Source organism: Marmota monax, unplaced genomic scaffold (genome assembly GCF_021218885.2).
Source record: "Marmota monax isolate L192 unplaced genomic scaffold, Marmota_monax_Labrador192_F-V1.1 WCK01_AAM20220418_F8-fsc00051, whole genome shotgun sequence".
NCBI lineage: Eukaryota > Metazoa > Chordata > Mammalia > Rodentia > Sciuridae > Marmota > Marmota monax.
This window is the reverse complement of record NW_026695202.1, coordinates 3,592,967-3,613,344: the sequence shown is the minus strand read 5'-3', so window position 1 is coordinate 3,613,344 and position 20,378 is coordinate 3,592,967. Positions and strand designations below refer to the sequence as shown.

The following is a 20,378-nucleotide window of genomic DNA, read 5'->3' as shown; positions in this document are numbered from 1 at the left end:
ATTTCTTAGTACTAAGCTGTGAAGATTATTCTGATTGAAACTATATCAAAGTATCTTTATTTCTACAAAAATTGTTTAAATACTTTAAAATTGATTTTATATCAACAGACACTTCTAGGTATAAAAGTTTCCCCCCTCCTTAATGAGGGCACTACTACAGAATGCTTCAGTTTACATATATCTTACATACATTATACAATGTTTTAGTTCTTAAAGATGATCCCAGAATTATGGCATCAGACATGAATCAATGGAAAGATAAATTTCATCTATATTCCTGCGAAATTTATCTCCACTAATGGGAACTCGAGAGATCACTTAGTTTTAAGTGGTAATGAAGAGGTAAGCTATCAAAATAGCGAAACTACTTACTGGCCAAACTTTTTATATACTGTACTATATGTAAAAATTTACTTTTATATAAACTATAACTTTGCCATCACCATCTCAAGAGTTCCTTGTACAATCTAATTTCTATAGATTTCCACTTATTCTAGATTCCTCTTTTTTATCTGAAATCTTAAAAACCTATGTAATTGTTCCTAACACCTAAAAGCTTTATTTAAAAATTATTTTTATACAGACAGATACTTCTAGGTACCTGTCAGCTCTCCCTAAGCCAGAGAAGAGCTGATACTGGATGGGAAAACTGCAATGAACAACCCCGAAGGATGAAGTATCTTCCTCCAGTACACAGAGCAGGCTTTTTTTTACTATTTGCTATATAAGTCATGGATTTCCTAAACTCGGTGGTCTTCAGGAGTAACAAAGCCCCTAGGCATTAAAGCATCTGTCAGGATCCACGAAACATTTCCCTATGGAATTTAAGGGAAAGGGGGACTGATGAAAATACGCTGGTGCTCATATTGCCTGCATTATTGTCCCTTTGGTCAGCATCCATGACATCATGGCAATCAAATGTGGTAGCCTGCAAGTAGGGTAATATCACATCCAAGATCCTTATACCAAGAGCATATGTAAATTGTGGTTTGCATTGACTTTAGTGGCAAACCAAATAAATAATGTTAATCTCCACTGACAGGAAAATAGTTTAATAAAATGGTGCATCAATACCAAGGAGTAGCGGGGTGATAGACATCTGAAACTTCTGCAACCTGAAGCTGGAAAAGAGAATAGTACCAAGATTTTTAAAGTTGCTAGGCATGGTGGCACATACCTGTAATCCCAGTGGCTCAGGAGGCTGAGGCAGGAGGATCACAAGTTCAAAGCCAGCCTCAGCAAAAGCGAGGCACTACGCAACACTGTGAAACCCTGTGTCTAAGTAAAGATACAAAATAGGGCTGGGGATATGGCTCAGTGTTGGAGAGCCCCGGAGTTCAATCCCCAGTACCCATCCCCTCAAATTATGAAAGTCTACCATTCATACATTCAGCAAAACTATGGGGTAAAAATGGGAGCTCATAACCCACTTGAATCAAATTGTGAAATATGATATATCAAGAACTATGTAATGTTTTGAACAGCCAACAATAAAAAATTAAAAAAAAAAAAAAAAAAAAAAAAAACTAGCATCAAAAAGTAACATGATGTACGTGGTAGTATTATCTTTCCCACAATTTTACAAATTTAATACCTCAGAATAAAAAAGGTGGTAATCAGACATTTCTCCAGCATAATGTTTAACAGGATTGTTATCTCTTGCCCTCCAATGTAGATTTAAAAGGCTCTTGTTTATTACTGTTTCACTTCAACCCATGTTTGTAAATAGGATTATAGATATTTCTAACATATTAAGCACTTCATACTTAGGATCCCTTTCCAGGATTAGATTTAAAATAAATTCATGTTATTCGTTTTATTTGAAAATATCGAGCTATTGGAAAGATCAAGAATGGATAAAGGAAAGAAAACAAAGGTTCTTTTCCTGGGATAGACAAAATCCAATCCCATTATATACTTGAAATTTTCTGCCTCTGGACAGCTTGCAAGCATTTTTTCTTTGAGGGATTCCGTATATTTTATTTGATTTAAGGGGACCCAAAAAGGTAAATGTTAAGAACTACTGGTTCAAGACATTCAATTTTGAACATAAACATCCAGGGGAAGGAAAAATTTAAAATTATATTTATTAATGTTTTATTATACATATTGTATTTTCTTAGAATTGGGAGAGGGAACCCCCACTCAAGTGAGGTAACAAACTTGCCATCCTTTACAAAATTTAATTTGAACTGACAATGTATGGTTAGTCCTTAATTCCTGAGAATTTGAACATCATTAAGTTTTCTGTGAACTTATAACAAATGTTCACATTAATTTTTAAATTACAGTATGTCTGAAAAAATATTAACATTAATATGTTAGTGAGAAAAAACATCCAAGTGTATATATTAACTCAGGTGGGAATACACTGAAGCCCTGTTGCTCTGCAGTTTGATACCATTTAAATACTTTTCAGAGATTTTATTTCAAGTATGTGAAATTATAATTTCTCCAGACTGCAGTGATGTTATTTTGAACTAAAGGTGAAATAATAATCTGTCACTTTCTTCCCAATTGTAGGTATCCAGGGAGTCAGCATGTGGCCTCTAGTATTGATAAAATGATTAATTTACATATGGGGATAATCAAGAAATGTGATTCTTTTAATCACAATTTCTATCCCCATTGAAGGATATAATTTTAGAAAGTTAGAGAAGAAAAACAGAAAACAATACTGTTGCTATGAAATGGTGACTAATTTGATACAATTAAATGCAATATCATTAATATAAACATTTATAATAATGAAAATATAAATTATCAATTATGCAGCATGCTTTAGGGCCATTTCTACAGTTAGTATGAATTAAAAATATCAAATGTCTTTAATCTATCCATTGTCCATAATTTTTAAGCCATGTTTACATAATAAACATAAAACAGTTTCTACAAATTCTGTTTCTTCTGACTTTAATAGAGAAGGTATTTATCTTGGGCTGGGAAAGTTTTCCTGACCCTAAACCAATGAGCACAGACAGAGCACTGAATACCCATTCCAAAAATGTTAGAATTCCTTCCTTGCAGGATTTATCCAGAGAAATGTTTAGCAGGCAAATGCAACAGAAAAATCAAGCATTTTCCCAAAGGATATTTGTATTACATTTAAAGTTTTAAATTTTCCTTTTCATCATAAAGGTATTATTTTATTATATTTAAAAAGGCCAAAATTAAACCATGTAATTATTAACTAACATCTTTACAAAAATAAAGCCAGTAGCTTGCCGGGAACTAAAATTTATTCAAAATCTTTCTATATTTTTAAAATCAGGAAGTGATTTATTAGAGTTTTATTCTCACAGTGGTAATTTTTTAAAAGCCTGCACAGTGCAATTATTCAATCTTGTATTTTAGATTATACTTGATATGAAGAAAAAGCCTGCCCAAACCATCAGGATTTCAATTTAACCTAACATAGAAGAAACCTGAGTTTAGATGTAGAAACAATTCATTCAACTTATTCTGATATCAACCAGAAGTGAACAAGCAGGATTCTATGGCTTTATCTGACTTTTGAGTATTAAGTAAATCTTAAAGCAGTTGTTGGAGGTTAAATGTTCCCAAAGCAATGTAAACTAATTACAATGTCTCATCAAAAGACATCAGCAGCAGCTCTTGTGAGTCACATGAAATTAACAACGAAGGATCATCAGTTATACTGTACACAAAGGGTACATAACACATTTGTACCTCACCTCCAGTATCAAAGTCGTCTTCACATACTCTTTTTGTAAGAATATTGATATGTATGCTTCATAAATTTCAGGTTCAATTCCTTTTTTTTTAAGACATGTATTTACTGGCTATATAGTATATGCATTGAATTTCCAATGACTTGAGATAAAGACCTATGCAAATATAAATTACAAACACTTGTAGACTGCAAGAGATCTGAGGTGACATTTTAGGAATCTGGATTTGCCAACAAATAATTTTTCCTAGAAACATCTTCTAGCCTAAAGTCTAGGCAAAAGTCAAATTTTAAAATCTTATTCTCAACCTTTGAAAAGCAGAGCCTTTGTAAACAGAATGGCTGAACTTCAGAGTACTGCCTTAAGAGTTGTCACAACTAAAATATTTTCCAGAGATGTGACCCAGGAAACAATTTGATGATAGCTTACAACATCCATTTCACTGGCAAAAATATTAACACAATTCTGATGATTTCATACCATCAATATCACTTCACAACAGGATCAGTAGACACAGTGCAGTCAGACAGGTCTCCATTGCTTGTTTTAGTTTCTTCTAGAAGTATGAGTGAAAACAACAATGGTCATATTTATGTTCAATTTTAAAAAGTGAATTAAAACGTAAATAAAATTTAAAAAGAGCAATATTGTTACATATCAAATTAAAAGGTTGTATCCATCAAACTTTTCTTTAATATAACAAATTATAACTAGTTTTTGTTTTGTTTTACATAGACCAAATACTAAGCAAGTTCTGACTGGTTGTTAATGGAAATGCAGAGTTGAGAGAGAGGAATCGCAACTGGGGAGGGACTTCAAATTGAGCATCTTTTTCCTGTGGAATCTTGGTATCTCTCATCTAAATAGGTTATGCTCCCCACCACACACCACTTCCTCCAGCTGAACCAAGAAATCACCACTATGGTGCACTGCCAATACTGACAGAGATGTGGCAGCAAACTCACATATTAAAATTGTCCAGAATGAATAACTTTCCATTTGTACTTGTAACTTACTTTTTATAAACAGCTTTTTACTGTCTGGGATCAGAACAAAATCCTGGCATTTTGTGCAAATGTCATGTGCATATACTATTTAACAAATGAAAATTATTTGACAAATGTACTTACTCAGCAACTAACATCCCTGAGCAATCTTTAGCTAAAATATAGTTAAGAAGTGTAACTTGAGCATGTAAGTGATAATACATCAAACCAGAACCCTAGAGAGTTCTTCAAGAAAAAATCAAAGCAAGGAATCCCACTGCGTTGAGACTACAGGGTTTGGTGGTTTTGTTTTAATGATTCAGGATTTAAAGCAAATGGTCTAATCCATCTGCAGTTTTTTCCAGTCACCTGCACTGAAAACAAGGTTCCGGCATCACAAAATGCCTAAGCAGAACCTAAGCACTCAAGTTTCTGCACAGTTTAGATTATATTAACTCAAATTCTTCCAAATCTTTTGCCTTGAAAATGAACCTAAATGGAATTAATTTAATAAATACTAAATATCTTCCAGATAATAGTCTAAAATAATTTTAAGCATGTTTAATTCTAATTCATGAATTAAGTAAATTTCTTTTCAACTTAAATATAGGCATTAGGTTTTTTTTTTAAAGACTTATTTCTAGGTCTATATTATTTTCCAAAAGAAAAAAGGAAGCTAGAAATCTGACCCAAAAATGGTGCATTCATGTCTACAGTTAAAAAGAGATTTATTGGTTTTTTCCAAATTCAAGTCACTCACTGACCTTCCTTTTCTTTCTTTTCTTGGTTCTCTTCAGCTGCAGTCTTGTCTGCTCTGAAGAAAATTCTTGCACTGCTCAGTGAGAAATAGAGCAATTCAAATTCCTAAATAAACAAATTTGAAATAAAAAGGAAAAATGCTTATTATCACAAAATATCAAGAATAAAAGAAACAAAACTAAAAAGAAAATATTTGTACTTTAATGTGTCTTATATTAAAACCCTCTGGCATAAATCATAAATAAACTTAACTAAGTAGCCCATCCATTATTAAGATCTGAATCAAACAACTTTCAAATATCATTAATCCTAAAATATACCCTATATTCCTCTCACTTGTTTAAAATGGGGTTTTCCATATGGATTATGGTTTTCAGATATCAAAAAGCAAGTCAAAGCAGATTTGACTTTTACATTCCTCTACCTGTAGATAGACATCCAGTCGCTTCTGAGTGAGGTTCATGGTTTGCAATAGTTTTTCATCTTGACTAGCTGATTGTATGTTCTGTTGCTTAGCAACTGCTCTTATCTCCTTCAGGTATTTCTCTCTAACAGACTGGAACCAGTGAAGTGAATCAAACTCCTGGTACTGATCCAAAAGCTTTAGGATGTAAGCCACACCTACAGTCATAAGCAAAATTACAGTGAGTGTAGAGGTGTATTCTATGCCTTCACCAATAACTCTTAGCAATAAGCTAACCATTTTGAATCAATACTCTTTCAAATCACATTTTACTGCATAAATGAGTGAAGCTACCAAGATGGCTTAATTTTCCTAAGAAAATATGTAAGAATGTAAAAAACTAAAGAAAAATCAATTAAGAAGAAAATAAATAATATGGCCTGCAAAAATATTCGGCTATTGAGGGTAGTGAATAAAAAGTTTCACTGATAGGGCTGGGGCTGGGTCTCAGTGGTAGAGCACTTGCTTCACACAGAATGTGTGACACACTGGGTTCAATTCTCAGCACCACATAAAAATAATAATAATAGTATTGTGTTCATCTACAACTAAAAAAAAAATATTTAAAAAAAAAGTTCCACTGATAAAGAGCAAGTGAAGAGGAAGTTACAGGCAAACCAGGGAAACTAAATACAAGATGCTTAAAACTATGAAAACCCAACAAAAACAAAGCCTAAGTGTTCAGTCAAGTTAGAAAAGTGATTAGCAATACTAACAGACTATTGAAATACAGTTAAGATGATGAGGAAAAAAAAGTATTGTCAGATACTAAAATGAAACAAAATGAAACAAAACAGTAAGCACTATCCCATGAAAAAAATCAATCTGTAAAGAGCACAAAAACCTATTTTTAAGTCAATATAAAAACATATTTTAAGGTGAATATAAAATCAGTGGGAAAATAGTTCCATTTAAGCTTACCCATGGCAAAACCATCATCAGTAAAGGCTGCTCCAATTTTATTTTTTTTATTCAATTTTTCCTTGCAACTAATGGAATGCTCTACAAAGTTGAGAGTCTAAAAAGAGATAAGATATTAAAGAAACAACTGTGTTAAGAAAGTCTTTAGAACAACCAACAATAAAAAATTAAAAAAAAAAATCTGAAAAAAAAAGAAAGTCTTTAGAATCTTCAGAACAGACATTTCAAAAACTGCAAAATGAACCTCTAGGTTCCTCTCTTTCGTTCTGAAACATTTGCCTAAGACAATCTCTTATTGAGGACACAAATCCGTTCAAATGTCTCTTGATGGCTTTCTTTCCAAGCCCTTAAAACATGGGTCCTCCTTCAATCACTACTTAACCCAAGCACAGTGTATATGATTCATTATGAAGTATGATACACATTTTAGAGATGAAAACACTGAGCACTGGGAGATTTAGCATCTTACCCAAAATGATACAAAAAGAATGTAGGAGTCAGAAATGGTCCTGCTTTATAACAAAATACTCTTAAGCCTATGCAGGAAGCTTTTACTTCTGCCTGCTTGATTCATTCTAAAATACTACTTATCATGTTTTTGGTTAAAAGGGATTAAAAGTCCTTTGGGTAAAGGGTGAATTCCTCAAAAGTGGTACTTCTCTTGAAAATTCAGCTTTTCCAAAATACCTTATCTAATCAATTTGTTCAACAAAGATTTACTGAAGCTACTATGTAACAGGCATAAAAGAACTTTTGATTAGGAAAAAAAAAAACTGATTACCATCTAGAGTTTACACCAAGCAGCACTACTGGTACAGTAGATTTTTTTTCCCTGTCCAACATACTAAGCCATTAGTCATATGTGGCCACTGAGGCTAGTATAAAAAAATCAATGAATTTTTAATTTCATAAAATTAAAAAAAAAACTTTTAGTGGCCACATGTGATAATATAAGGACAGCAGAGCTATAGAGGGGTACAGAAAACATTGTTTAAAAAATAATTATGATACAGTGATGAATACAGTTACAGCCAACATTGAAAACAAAACATCAAGTTTCACTTTTATTGCCTGTGAAATTCATTTCACAATCACGTATTTGCAAAATATTTATCAACTGTTATTTAAATCTTTTTTAAGATAGCTTATTTACATTTTAAAACTGTAAACTTGAGCACAAAGGTAGTGTTCTATACTTCTTGGTAGGGCTCTTACTCCATTTGGAACTGAATTCTGTAAATCTCCAGGCTCCCCCCTAAGCTCACCAATGGTTTTCATTACTGCTACTAGGGCCTAAACATTTGTCCTCCATCTTAAAGAAATACGGTGAGAACTCACCCTAAGTTAACTACAGTGTTGCCACATACTAGTTTGGACCTAGCCTAAAATGGAAAGATGCTTATTAGATGAATGTGGACATCTTTGCTCTATCATAGCTACTAAATTGTAATGATAACTAACAATAAGTATATAAAATAAAATTTATGAAAAACAAAAGCTATCAATAAGTCAATAGCTATTTCTGATAGGTAATAATGGTTATGTAAAATGTATGAAGATGGGTGTCAACAATTCAGGCAAAAATATGAAAAGTTGTTATTCTTGGTCAAAAGTGGATATAATAAAAAGCTAAAACTGCAAAGTGATGTTTAGATTTTAGAGCTATCTATTTACAAATTGAAAAACTTTTATAGAAAGCTTCAGGGAAGATTAACCTCTCTAAACTTTTGACTCCATTTCCCCCACTGGAAAAACTGTCTTTATAATGTCATTTTTGTTAATAAGCTACTTTTTGATAGTGACTACAGAAATACAGAACATATTACATATTTTAATAAGGAGAAAGCACTAAATATTTAGGTATTGGTATTTACTACTGAATAGACAGAAGTAATCCTCAAATAACAGGCTTTTAAGAGAGATGTTAGAAAAAACTTTATATTAAAACAGCTGAAGTCAGTCTATGCTAAGCAATTAAAATGATTAAATGGTATTATTCTGGCCAAAGAGTCTATGGGATATGTGATGGCATATACTCAAGTAATTTAAAACACTCTGATTTCTCTGGCAGTATACAACAAATAATAATCTCTTAACTATTAAATAAGTTCAACATAGCTAATGAATAAAAAAAAAGTTGGTCACATTCACTGAGCTCACACTTAGTTTTACCTACAACCAGAAAGTCAGTAATACAGTCTGTGTGCATTTCATGCTTACAAGAAAACCAGATTTATTAATACTCTTTTTTCAAATTCATTTTAGGTTCTGAATATACTCACTAGAGGAGGAACAATGATATAGAAATTTCGGAGATGTATATTCTTTGGCCTTCGAAATTCTGGAGCAAAAACATCTACAAGCATTTTGAAATATTCTGTGCCTTCAGCAGAATTTCGTGTATGATCACTGAGGACCGAGTCCAAATGCCTAAAAACCAAACAAACAAAAATGTGTTTCCTCTTTTAAACAAGGTGTGGCCTTTAAAAAACAGTGTGTGCTTTTAGATAAAAGCACTCATAAGCAGGAAACATTATACAGTTTCTATATAAGTTTCCTTGGAGTTCACAATGAAATAATTTTCTTATGGGCAGAAACTGATTAGAATCATCTAGTTAACTTAATTATTAAAACAGAATAGAGCATCCGGGGACTTAAAATGATAAGGTTTTGTATTTCTTTTCCCCACAATGAGCCCTGTACAACATCTCATTGTAAGTAAAGTCTTCATTTTAAGTCTCTTCACTAATCCTTCCTCTACATCTCCTTACCTCAACTTAAACCTGGCCTTCTTTCAAGAAGCTTTTCTTTCAATCTTCAGAAATATTAGCTGCTTTTCCTCCTGAAATCCTCACGTATACTACTTTTACATGTTATTCCTCCACCAGAGGAAGGCAGAAATCTCTCCTTTAATCCAACTACATGATCCAACTACAGATGCTCCTCAACCTACAATTGGTTTGCATCCTGATAAATCCACAGTAAATTGAAAATAAAGTAAAAAAAAAAAAAATGTGTGTATACACGTAGCCAACTGAACATGATAGCCTAGCAATGCAGTATACTGGAGTATATCAGTTGTTTCGCTTTCTGTGAGGCTGACAGGGAGCTACAACTCACTGTTCTGCTCTGTATCACACAAGAGGTTCATAATACAAATTGCTAGCCCAAAAAGAGATCCAAATACAAGACATACAGGAGCTAGGGATGCAGTTTAGTGGTAAAGTACTTGCCTCGCAAGCACCAGGTACTAGCAAGCGCCAGGCCCTAAGCTTGATCTCAGCACCACAAAAATATAAATCAAAATAATCAAAGTATAATTTCTACTGAATGCTTTATCATTGTCACACCATCCTAAAATTGAAAAAAGAGTAAAGTTGAAAGTAAAATAAAATGGTAAATTGAGCCATTATAAATCAGTGGTCATCTGTATATTCATCTACTCTTTTGGAAAGCAAGCATCTACCAATTTTTAGCCACTACCCTAACTTAGAATCTAGGACTAGGATGCCTTCCCCAGTTCTCTACTGTTTATGTGGATAATTTACTCATTACCATGACCCCACAACTCTTGGATTTCATCTGCCATGACATTTCTTCACTTACTATTAACCATCCTCTCCCTTGCACAAATGTGGATCTTTCAGTTATCAATCAGCTTTACCCTAGATATCTTAAAAACCAATATCCTACTGTAACTTCCTTTGGCTTCTTCAAAGTATTTTTTAAGCAGTCCCCAATTTTGAAGAAAATGATGACATTTAACAGGAGATAAAGGGTCCAATTTTCTTTCTTTGGTATGCAAGCCACAACCATTTTAATCATTTTCATGACTTCAAATGACTTTAATACCTGTCTTCTGTAATCTAGTAAAGCACTATGCTATCCAGTAGGATACTGCAGAACAAAGTTTCTGTGTTCGGGTCATGTTTTCATTAAAATGTACACATATATTTTCTGGTATATTTTAATATTTTTATTTTTAAAAATATCAAGCATATAAAAAAATTAAAATATAGTATAATGAACCCTGAATGCCCTTAATTAGATTCACACTTCTTCACAATTTGCTAGTTTTCTCTATTTTTCAGAAACATTTCAAAATTGCAGACCTCATGTCACTTAGCACATAAATACTTCAGCATTACTTTATTAGAACAAAGACATTTCCCTAAAAAGCCACATCAGTACACCCAAGAATAAAATACAACATTATCTAATACACAACCCATTTTTCAAATCTCCCCAATCATTCCCCAAATGTCCTTTATAGATAAATGTTTTCTTTACCTGGATTATGATTAAGGACAACCCCATTACATTTGATTATCAGGTCTCTTTATTCTCCTAATCTAGACAGCCTCTTTGCATTTTTGGTCTTTCATGACATCTGACATTTTTTAAGAGTCTAGGCCAGGTATTTCACAGAACGCCCCACATTCTGGATTTCTCACATTGCTTCTTCCTAATAAATTCAGAGGAAACACTCCTAGGAAGAATATAAACTAGGTGCTTGTCATTACATTACATCATGAGGCCATATAATATCAGTCTGTCCCATTACCAATGTGCTGTTTTATCACTTGATTAACGTGGTAGACATCTCTTCTACATTGCAGATAGCTTTTCCCTGTGTGATTAATAAGCAATTTTGTGGGATGATTTTTGAAAATGAATTCTCTGGTTTCCAAAAACTTTTCACCCAACATTTAAGTGTTATAATCGCAAAATGTGATATTTTTCCCCTTAATTTTCTCATCTGCTTTATGTTAGCAGCCATTCTTTTGTTAAAAGAAAAAAACAACTCTGTTTTAACCTTTCTTATTATCACTATAATTCATAGATTTTTTTTATTCAATGTTTTATGACCTATTTCTATCATTACTCTCTTTTTTTTTTTTTTTAAGTTGTAGATGGACACAATACCTTTATTTTGTTTATTTTTATGTGGTGCCAGGGATGGAACCCAGTGCCTTACGCATGGCGAGGTAAGCGCTCTACCAATGAGCCGCAACCCCAGCTCCCCATTACTCTTTTTGACATTCAAACTGTCTCCACTTTGTTCAGAGTGCCCCTTCATATCTGATTCAATAAAATGCTATAAATATTTAAAATAATATCTACAATTTTCTAAACAAATTCTTAATTTTTCTCTCAAGTTTTATGTTACAAAATCACTAATGACTCAAGCCTGTAGATCTGCACTACCCAATAAGATCCCTATCAGTAGTAAAATGAAAAGAAAATCAGTTCCCCAGTCTAATCTGCCATATTTCAAGTGCTCAACAGCAATGTATGGTAGTGGCTGCTCTCCTAGAGGACTCTACTATGCTGCTTTAGAGGACATGAAAGGAAGGACTGGCATTCAAGAACACTGCTAATGAATAGAAATATTTTTAAAGTAAGAAGAAATAAGTAAATGAATTTTACAAATGAGATATCTGACAATCCTTTTCTTATAATAAATCTTTGAGATAAGTTGTTTGACCCAAACACATTTCAGGTGCCTAGAGTCATATGTGGCTAGTGAGTTCCATACTGGACAGCATGTTCCAAAAGATCCCTTTTTAGTGAAGTTGGAAAGATCCTGGAATGCTATAAGTCTCTAAAAAACAATGTTATTTCATAAACTGAGACCATACATAATTTGCATAATAAAGACCCTGGCATATAAATTACATATTACCCTCTAGTCTTCTCATTAATGTTTTATATAAACACACTATTTTAAACTTCCAAATTTAATTATTCCAAAATTAGACTACCTTGCTGCTTTTAATGTTTCCTCTGAAAGACCTTCTTCTTTCACTAGTTCCTCAAAGTTTACAATATCTTCAAGATCAGGCACAAATCTATATAAGAATTTGGGAAGGAATTTATTAGAGCAACTGACACAGACATAAAAGTGGTACCATAGGACTCAAAATTTTTCAATTATGCATTTAGGAAGAACTCTACATTTCATTAACATTGTTAATATCACCACTTAAGTTCCAAATCAAATGGACATGATCACATTTTAATCCTTAAAATCACATACTCTTTAGATCCTCTTGTTTTCCATACTGACAAATAAACATAACTACAACCTTAAGAGAAATAAAGATTTCAAAAGTATAAAGCAAAGAAATCTAGTAGAAGTAATGGTTTTCTTTCACATTAGAATTAATGGATTTTGTCTACATTTTATCTCAAAATATATTAACACAAATAAACACCTTCTCTATAATCAATAAACAGATTTAAGTAACAATTTTCAAATAGCATAAACAAGGCAAAAATGATATTTGCATCCATACCTAATGGCATTGCTGCTACAATGAAGACCACCAGATCTTATCATTCGTACATAGCCCATAGCATTACCTTAAAAACCACATAAAAAAATCAGATATTTATATAAATAACTCTAAAATCTATAATCAGGAATATAATTACATACAGTAGTCAATTACAAGGTTTCCACTCCGAAGTACCAAAATAATCTGCTATATTTTACTTCTGTTCAGTGTTCCATTAAAAGCAAAACTGTTAACATACTTCTGTACTTAAGTTATATACATCTACATTAAATATTTAAAATAAACCTAACTTTCAACAAACTAAATTCATTAAATGCTATGTTAAAATGATCTAACAGTTTTAAATTTTAATATCAATAGTTTATTTGCTTTCACACCAAAATCCAGTTTCCTCTTTTTCTCCCTCCCTCTTCAACAACGTTTGCAGTTATCATCCTATTCCTAATTGCCACATCTTGCCTAGAACACTACAATATGCAATGGTTTCCTGATTTCCCTACCTTCATCATTAGTACCCTGCCGTATCCTTCAATCTTTCATTTAACTAGCAGCTAGTTACTGTTGGAGGCAGGTGCAGTACTGGGGATTGAACTCAAAAGTGCTTAACCACTGAGCCACATTCCAAGCCCTTTTTCTTTTTTATTCTGAGACAGGGCCTCACTAATTGTTTAGGGCCTTGCTAAGCTGCTAAAGCTGACCATGAACTTGGAATCCTCCTGCATCAACCTTCTGTGTTGCTGGGATTACAGGTGCGCACCAATACATCCAGCTACAGCTAGTTACTTTATAAAAACTAAGTTGGAGCACATCAGCCTTTTCTGAAAACTCTACAATGCTTTCCATCTCAATAAAACCCAAACTCTGTATGTTCAACTTCAGTATAGCCCTGCATTTTCCTGCCCCTGGCTGCTGTTCTGCTATCACACCTTGCCGATCAGGTCTTCACTAACTCCATTCCAGCCCCCAGCCAAGTCCTCACAATGCCAAGCAGACTCGGGAGTTTTGCAATTGACTGTCAACTGTCAGGTATACTTTTTCCCTAGATATGAACAAGGTTTATGCCCTCATTTTATTAAGTCCCTGTTCATATGTCACCTTCAAAAGCTTTCCCTGAATATCATTGCATAATGCCCAATCCCATTACATAACCTCACCCAGCACTTATCAGTGACATATTATCTTTTTGTTTATATCTCCCCTCACTACAATGCAAGATCCATGAGTACAGCCTTTGACTTCTTCATTGCTTCATCCCTAGAGTCAGCAAGTCCTAGCACAGGGTAGGAATTCGATACAAAATTGAAGTGAATTGAAATTATTTAGGAGAGAACAGATAAAAAGGTAAGAAGCAGTTAACATTTTTTAACCATTATGGTAACATATGTGTTGATATTAACAACCCTACAAGGCAGGTATCACTAAATCTATCTTAAGGCCTGTCCCAGTGGGGTTTTTAAGGTTTTTTTTTTTTAAAGCACATATTAGAAAAATCAATTATCTAGTTTTACTATTTTCCTCCAAACTGTCAGACATATGTCTGGCTAATTGAAATGTGAGAGGTAGATACAGAGCAATGGTTAAAAGCAAAGCTCTGAAACCAGACTACTTGGGTTCACATTCAGACTCTGCCACTCATTAGCTGGAAGATCTAGGTCAAATTATGGAACTTCTTTTTATGTCAGTCTCATCTGTTAAACTCTAGAAGGGCAGAGATCTTTTCTACTGTCAAAATTCTGATATTAGTATGTGAAAAATGAAATTTAAGCAATACTGCTCCAAGGACAGCTCTAAATCTGAGGTCCCCAGACCCACACTTAAAGCACCTGGACTCTTGTACCTTATATACAAAAGTATAAGTACATACAGGCATTAGTTCTAGGAGAAAGCAATCCAGAATTTTCACCAGATTCTCAAAAACTAAGAATTGCTGCTCCAGAAGTGGCCACCTAATATGATATCAAATGTCTCCCTGAAGAAAACAATACTCAACACCTTATATTAAATGGTTTAAGATAAAAAATTTACAAAGCTAATATTTTTGTACTATCATAGAAACATCTAATATCCAAACCAAGCAATCTATAAAACTTAAGCTACAATTCAGTGACGTTACTCTAGCACTAAATACTTGTAACATATTTCCTACTAGTAAATTTAAAGCCCCTTGGGAGCAAAGATTGTCTGCATCCCCAGCACCTGAAAGAACATTCATCACAATTGATGCTTAGTAAATGTTTGATAAATGAATAAATGAATCTCAGAAGGCAAAAATTTCCTAAAATATAGCTAAGAAGATTTTATTAAGTGATTGGTGTCATTTAACATAAAATGTGAAGAATTTAAAAACACCTCTGGACTTATACCTTAAAAACCTTGATTTAAGCCTCAGCAACACCATTTTTTTTTTCTCTAAGTCTCTGTCTTTTTCTTTCATCCCCTCCTTCTCTCTCCTTTTCTATTTATTTATTTTTAGTTCTAGAGATTTAACCCAGGGATGCTTAACCACTAAGCTATATCCCCAGCCCTTTTTTTTTATTTTGAGACACAGTCTCACTAAGTTGCTGAGGCTGGCTTTAAATTTGCAATCCCCCTGCCTCTGCCTCCCAAGTAGCTGGGATTACAGGTGTACACCACCATGCCTGGCCTCTTTCTGCATTTTAAAAACAGTGATTACAGTCTCTCTTTCAGAATTATTTTAAGGACATTAACAAAGATAATATGTGAAAAGCCTAAATAAGTATAAGATTTTATTAAGCTATGATTATTTTTAACTGCTTTTAAATGTCATATACTGTATTTCAGAAGACAAATTCCACTTGTTAGTTCAAATCATATGCACATGTATAAAAGGGTGCAGCATCAAAAATTATAGTATTCAGTATTTTATCTTTAAATTTTTATACAGCTTATTAAATTACTAACTTTTCACGTAAATTTGTTATACTCTCACATTTAATGTGAGAAAATCTCTTAGAAGCCCAAAACAGTGCTTTGAACAGAGTAGGTACCCAGTAATTACTAACCAGTAGACTATCAATTATGAAGATAATCTTTGTGAAATTTATTAAGTATATTTTAAATCTGTGATCAGTCTATCAATTTCTTCTGTAGCAACAGTAATTGTGTTAAGAAAACTACCCCAGTGAAATAAAACTAAGTTGAGACATTCCCATAATAAGCTGTTTATTAGCATGACCTATTTAATATATGATATTATTGGGCTTTGTACTTTGTTTTCCAACACTTTTATAGTAACTTACCAATTTGGCTGATGAGTTGCCTGAACTGATCAAGATAGCTCTGTCCCTCTGGTGTTATTCCAAGTTTTCTGATGCCTCGATTGAATTTTTCTGCTCTATCAAAAGGATACTAGAGAGATAATTTTAAGACTACCTTTAGACCCCTAAACCATAAAATGCCTACTAAATCAATCACGGCAATAAACTTTCCTGTCTAATTTTATATCTCATCATGCCTTCAAAAAGATACCACTCAAGTCTAACGACATAAAAGTTGTGTGAAAAGAAAAAAAAAAAAAAAACAGAACTACTAACATTCAGGTTTTTTTTTTCTTTTTGGTATTAAAGGTATGCCACTAAATAAGTTTTACATCACAAATTACTAGTGTCCTAACACCCCAAAACTCTTATCAGATTGACAAAGAACCTTATTCATCCTAGAAACATTTGTTTCTAGATGTGTCAAGTTTCTGTGGGATAAATAGGTATCTGATATTTATGAACATTCTTTTCCAATGAAAACACATCAGGTGGCTTAAAATTTCTAGGTGCCATCAATAATAAAACAACTTTTTAAAGTTAGAGACATATGTGTTAGGAAGCTACCCTTAGCACCATTTATAAAAATGAAAAATGAGGGGGAAAAGATTCATCAATATAAAATTAAGTAAGTTATTATCACTATACTACCAACTATTAAAAATAATTAGATCTATAGGTACTGATATTTTATGAGTATACTGCAGAAGAATGTGTATAACATCACTCCATTTTTGCTATAAAAAAGAAAGATGTATAAATGTGTGTAATTATATGTGTCTACTGTGAAGATATTGTGAAGGGTATAACACAGCACTGCTAACAGCCACTGTCTCCAGAAAATGGAATTGAGAAGAAGAAAATGAGGGAGGATAGTATATACACTTTACATGGCTTAAATGTTTCAAAATTATGTTTTTATATTATTTTAAAATTTTACAAAAGTAAACCTGGCTACATTGATTATATTTTTCCTTATGCTTAAGCACACAGAGAATGCAAAGATTAGGAAATTATAAGGGAAAAGACAAAGGAACTTGGAGGTCAGATATAGATAACATGTGAAAAATTAATAAAGAAAGAAAAACCCCACAGAGACCTAAATAATGTATTGTAGCATAAACATTAACCATATATGGCACACAGCTGAATCAAAGTACCTAATAGCAAATATGTAGCATACCTTATGATCATTTTGGTCCTTGATTTCCCTGAAAAACCGAATATCTTTAATCAATCTGGACTTGATATGTTCATCATACATAAACTGGCTAAATATATAGAACTTCTTTTTCAAAAATTGGTAAGTGAAATTAACCTATAAAATTAAAATTAAAAAAAAGTTAAATTAAAAAATTAATTTCAGGTCAACATAAAAGTACTATTTTAAAATTCAACTTATTTTGGACCTGAAATATTTAAATAATGAAGCTTTTTATTGCCTATGTTTATAGAACTTTCTACAGGCTTCTCATATTTTTACTAAAAAAGGAGAAAAAAGTGTACAATATTCTCATGACAGGATTAAAAGCAGTAATGGGAAACACAAAACCAGACTGAAGCCCCTAGCTTTTAAGTCATACACCAGTAAGAAGTTCCTATATTGATCCATCATTAAGATTACCTATTACTAATATGCACAGCTAGAATGAAACTGAAGTAAGAAACATGATGCTCCTTGAACATTCCTCAAGGACGATATTAAACATTTAATTATCTGTAACCATTTTTTAATGCCTTTTATACACAAAGCAATATGCTATTCTCATGCTAGACGCAGTCCTTGTCTTCATGAGGTTATATTCTAGCAGGAGTGACAGATGTTTTAAACAAGTACTGTTCAATAAGTTGTTATATTTCAACTGCAATAATTTCTAAAAATGAGAAGTATGAGTGCTTTGAGAATGAATAACAAAAGGCCTGAAGTAGATTCAGAATCTTCTGACAAAGTGAAAGTTGAGCTGGGATTGAACTAAAATAACATAACATTAATTCTAACCTACAAATGGAAGCCCCATACTCATTTCCATTCCCATGACTCTCAGATACAACAAATGGTTTGGACAAATTTAACCCTTTTTACTGAATCTTCATTTACCCAGTTATAGAAATGGGTCCTTCCTCTAAACTTACATTGTGGCTTAAACTTTGTACTCTCCCTGCTCTGTGTCTGTTTCTTTGCTTTTTATCTCCTTTGTGGTCTTTTCTTTGTCCTTCTACTCTTCATAGTAACTCTGCCACTCTGATTCTCACTTTCCTCTGCTCACTTTATCATCACACATCAGTAACTTATATTCATTAGTAAGATTAACTGATTTTCAATATTCCTCTACTAGGAAATGTCTGTTTTTCTCACCCTAGTGCCAGAGGCACATAAAATATACTTGTTACATGAATGAGTCTGTGGCAGATGATAGAAGGTAAGGAAGAGTTTATCCTCAAAAGTTCATTTATCATGAAAGGTTTCAGACATAATTTCTACATGGATGATTCCTTATTTTAAATTTAAAACTCTGACTATACAGATCTCATTTCTATACTGGTAACCATTAAAATAGAGCCTTAATCACACTCATTGGCTCTAAAACTTCAAAGCATTCCCTACTATATACTAAAATGATCCCAACTTAACTCTCCAATCTTCTTCCTATTCCCTCACTCCAAAGATATTTAATATTTTACTACTTAAGCATTCACAATTTTTTCCTCTTCAGGAGAAATTATGCTAAAAGTGAGATAAATTCAAAGATCTCTTTCTTCAGAAAGGGAAAAACAGCACGCACATTTAAAAGATTTCCTCAAGTGAATGAATGTCTATTTCTAAGAGTAAAATATTTTTAGTAAATTCACAATTATATGGATATTAAATAATTAGTAGCCCCTCCCCCTAAAGGCTATAAATGACCTTAAACTACTATCAGTGATTAATTTTTTAATTAACTTCCAGAGAATATCAGAATCAACATACATATGGACGTCCTCAAAACTACAATGCTATTTATAATGATGATGCTGCGATGTCTGTTAAGGAGCCTTTTATAAGCAAAACTCCCATCACATCGAATACAATTTTAGTGCCAAATATTTTTAATTATACTACCAGAAAAAAAAAATGGAAATTCAGCTAGAATATCAACAAGTAGTAATGCATATTTGCCAGAATATTCTATAAGAAAATTATCTTCCAACCTATTAAATTAAGCAGGGGTCTAAGTACCTACCCACCCACCTCTGTCCCCCACCAAAAGTGCACTTACTGTGGTATTCATGATTCCTGTGCCATGTGTTCGAATTGAATTAGCAATATGCCGAATATTAATAGTATTCAAATGTTTGTTATTGCTTGTTCGTTCAATAAAAATCTACAATGAAACAAATTTAATCAGTTATCCAGAGAAAATTTTAGAATTGGTTTCGTTAATTTAACTGGGAAGCCATTCAAGAAGATAGTACAACCAAGTAGCATCAAAGCAATAAACAAGATCTCTAAACATTCATTTTGTTTTGAATATTTTACTAATTTTGGGCCTTGAGAATCAATTCCTTGTGCCTTGTGCCACTTAAATAACCAATCACATTTAAAAAAAAAATTCTTAAACCTACTTACCTGATTGTTGAGATTATAGAGGTATCGAGACACAAATATATGAATGTTTCTCATGATTTCCAAAACATCAAGGCCCTACAACATAATCCACATAAGTTCTATAATTATAAATTTAAATAATCAAAATTATATCAATATAGTGACACTGATTATATTAAGCTTCCCAATATTTTGAAACTATTTTAAGAAACTACATAAAAAGTATGACCAAAGGTATAAGAGCCTTCTGACATATATAATCAGAACTACCTCTTTGAGAAAGCCTTGTTGATTATGATTTTACCTCTTCTATGTGAACAGAAGTTCAAATAATCAAAGATGATGACCCACCATCATTTCCCCACCATCCTTGAAAATACCTATTTATCTT

The 20,378-nt window shown here is 32.7% G+C and overlaps 2 protein-coding genes across 3 annotated transcripts in view; one reads left to right on the top strand and one right to left on the bottom strand.

The window, feature by feature from the left end:
• Appl2 (adaptor protein, phosphotyrosine interacting with PH domain and leucine zipper 2) overlaps window positions 1-15,670 on the top strand; it is a 66,291-nt gene extending 50,621 nt beyond the window's left edge. The window contains exon 22 of the transcript XR_006848577.2: window positions 9,087-15,670. The gene's annotated coding sequence lies outside the window, so the exon portion shown is untranslated. The remainder of the gene's footprint in view (window positions 1-9,086) is intronic.
• Washc4 (WASH complex subunit 4) overlaps window positions 2,068-20,378 on the bottom strand; it is a 54,667-nt gene continuing 36,356 nt past the window's right edge. For both annotated transcript variants that reach the window (XM_046429540.2, XM_046429541.2), the window contains 11 exons: window positions 20,009-20,083; window positions 19,659-19,763; window positions 17,585-17,719; window positions 16,384-16,492; window positions 13,121-13,187; window positions 12,587-12,673; window positions 9,104-9,251; window positions 6,822-6,918; window positions 5,862-6,058; window positions 5,443-5,542; window positions 2,068-4,248 (listed from right to left, as the gene is read on the bottom strand). In XM_046429540.2, coding sequence (XP_046285496.1) covers window positions 4,181-4,248; window positions 5,443-5,542; window positions 5,862-6,058; window positions 6,822-6,918; window positions 9,104-9,251; window positions 12,587-12,673; window positions 13,121-13,187; window positions 16,384-16,492; window positions 17,585-17,719; window positions 19,659-19,763; window positions 20,009-20,083 — 1,188 coding nt within the window. In that variant the 3' untranslated portion in view covers window positions 2,068-4,180. The remainder of the gene's footprint in view (window positions 4,249-5,442; window positions 5,543-5,861; window positions 6,059-6,821; window positions 6,919-9,103; window positions 9,252-12,586; window positions 12,674-13,120; window positions 13,188-16,383; window positions 16,493-17,584; window positions 17,720-19,658; window positions 19,764-20,008; window positions 20,084-20,378) is intronic.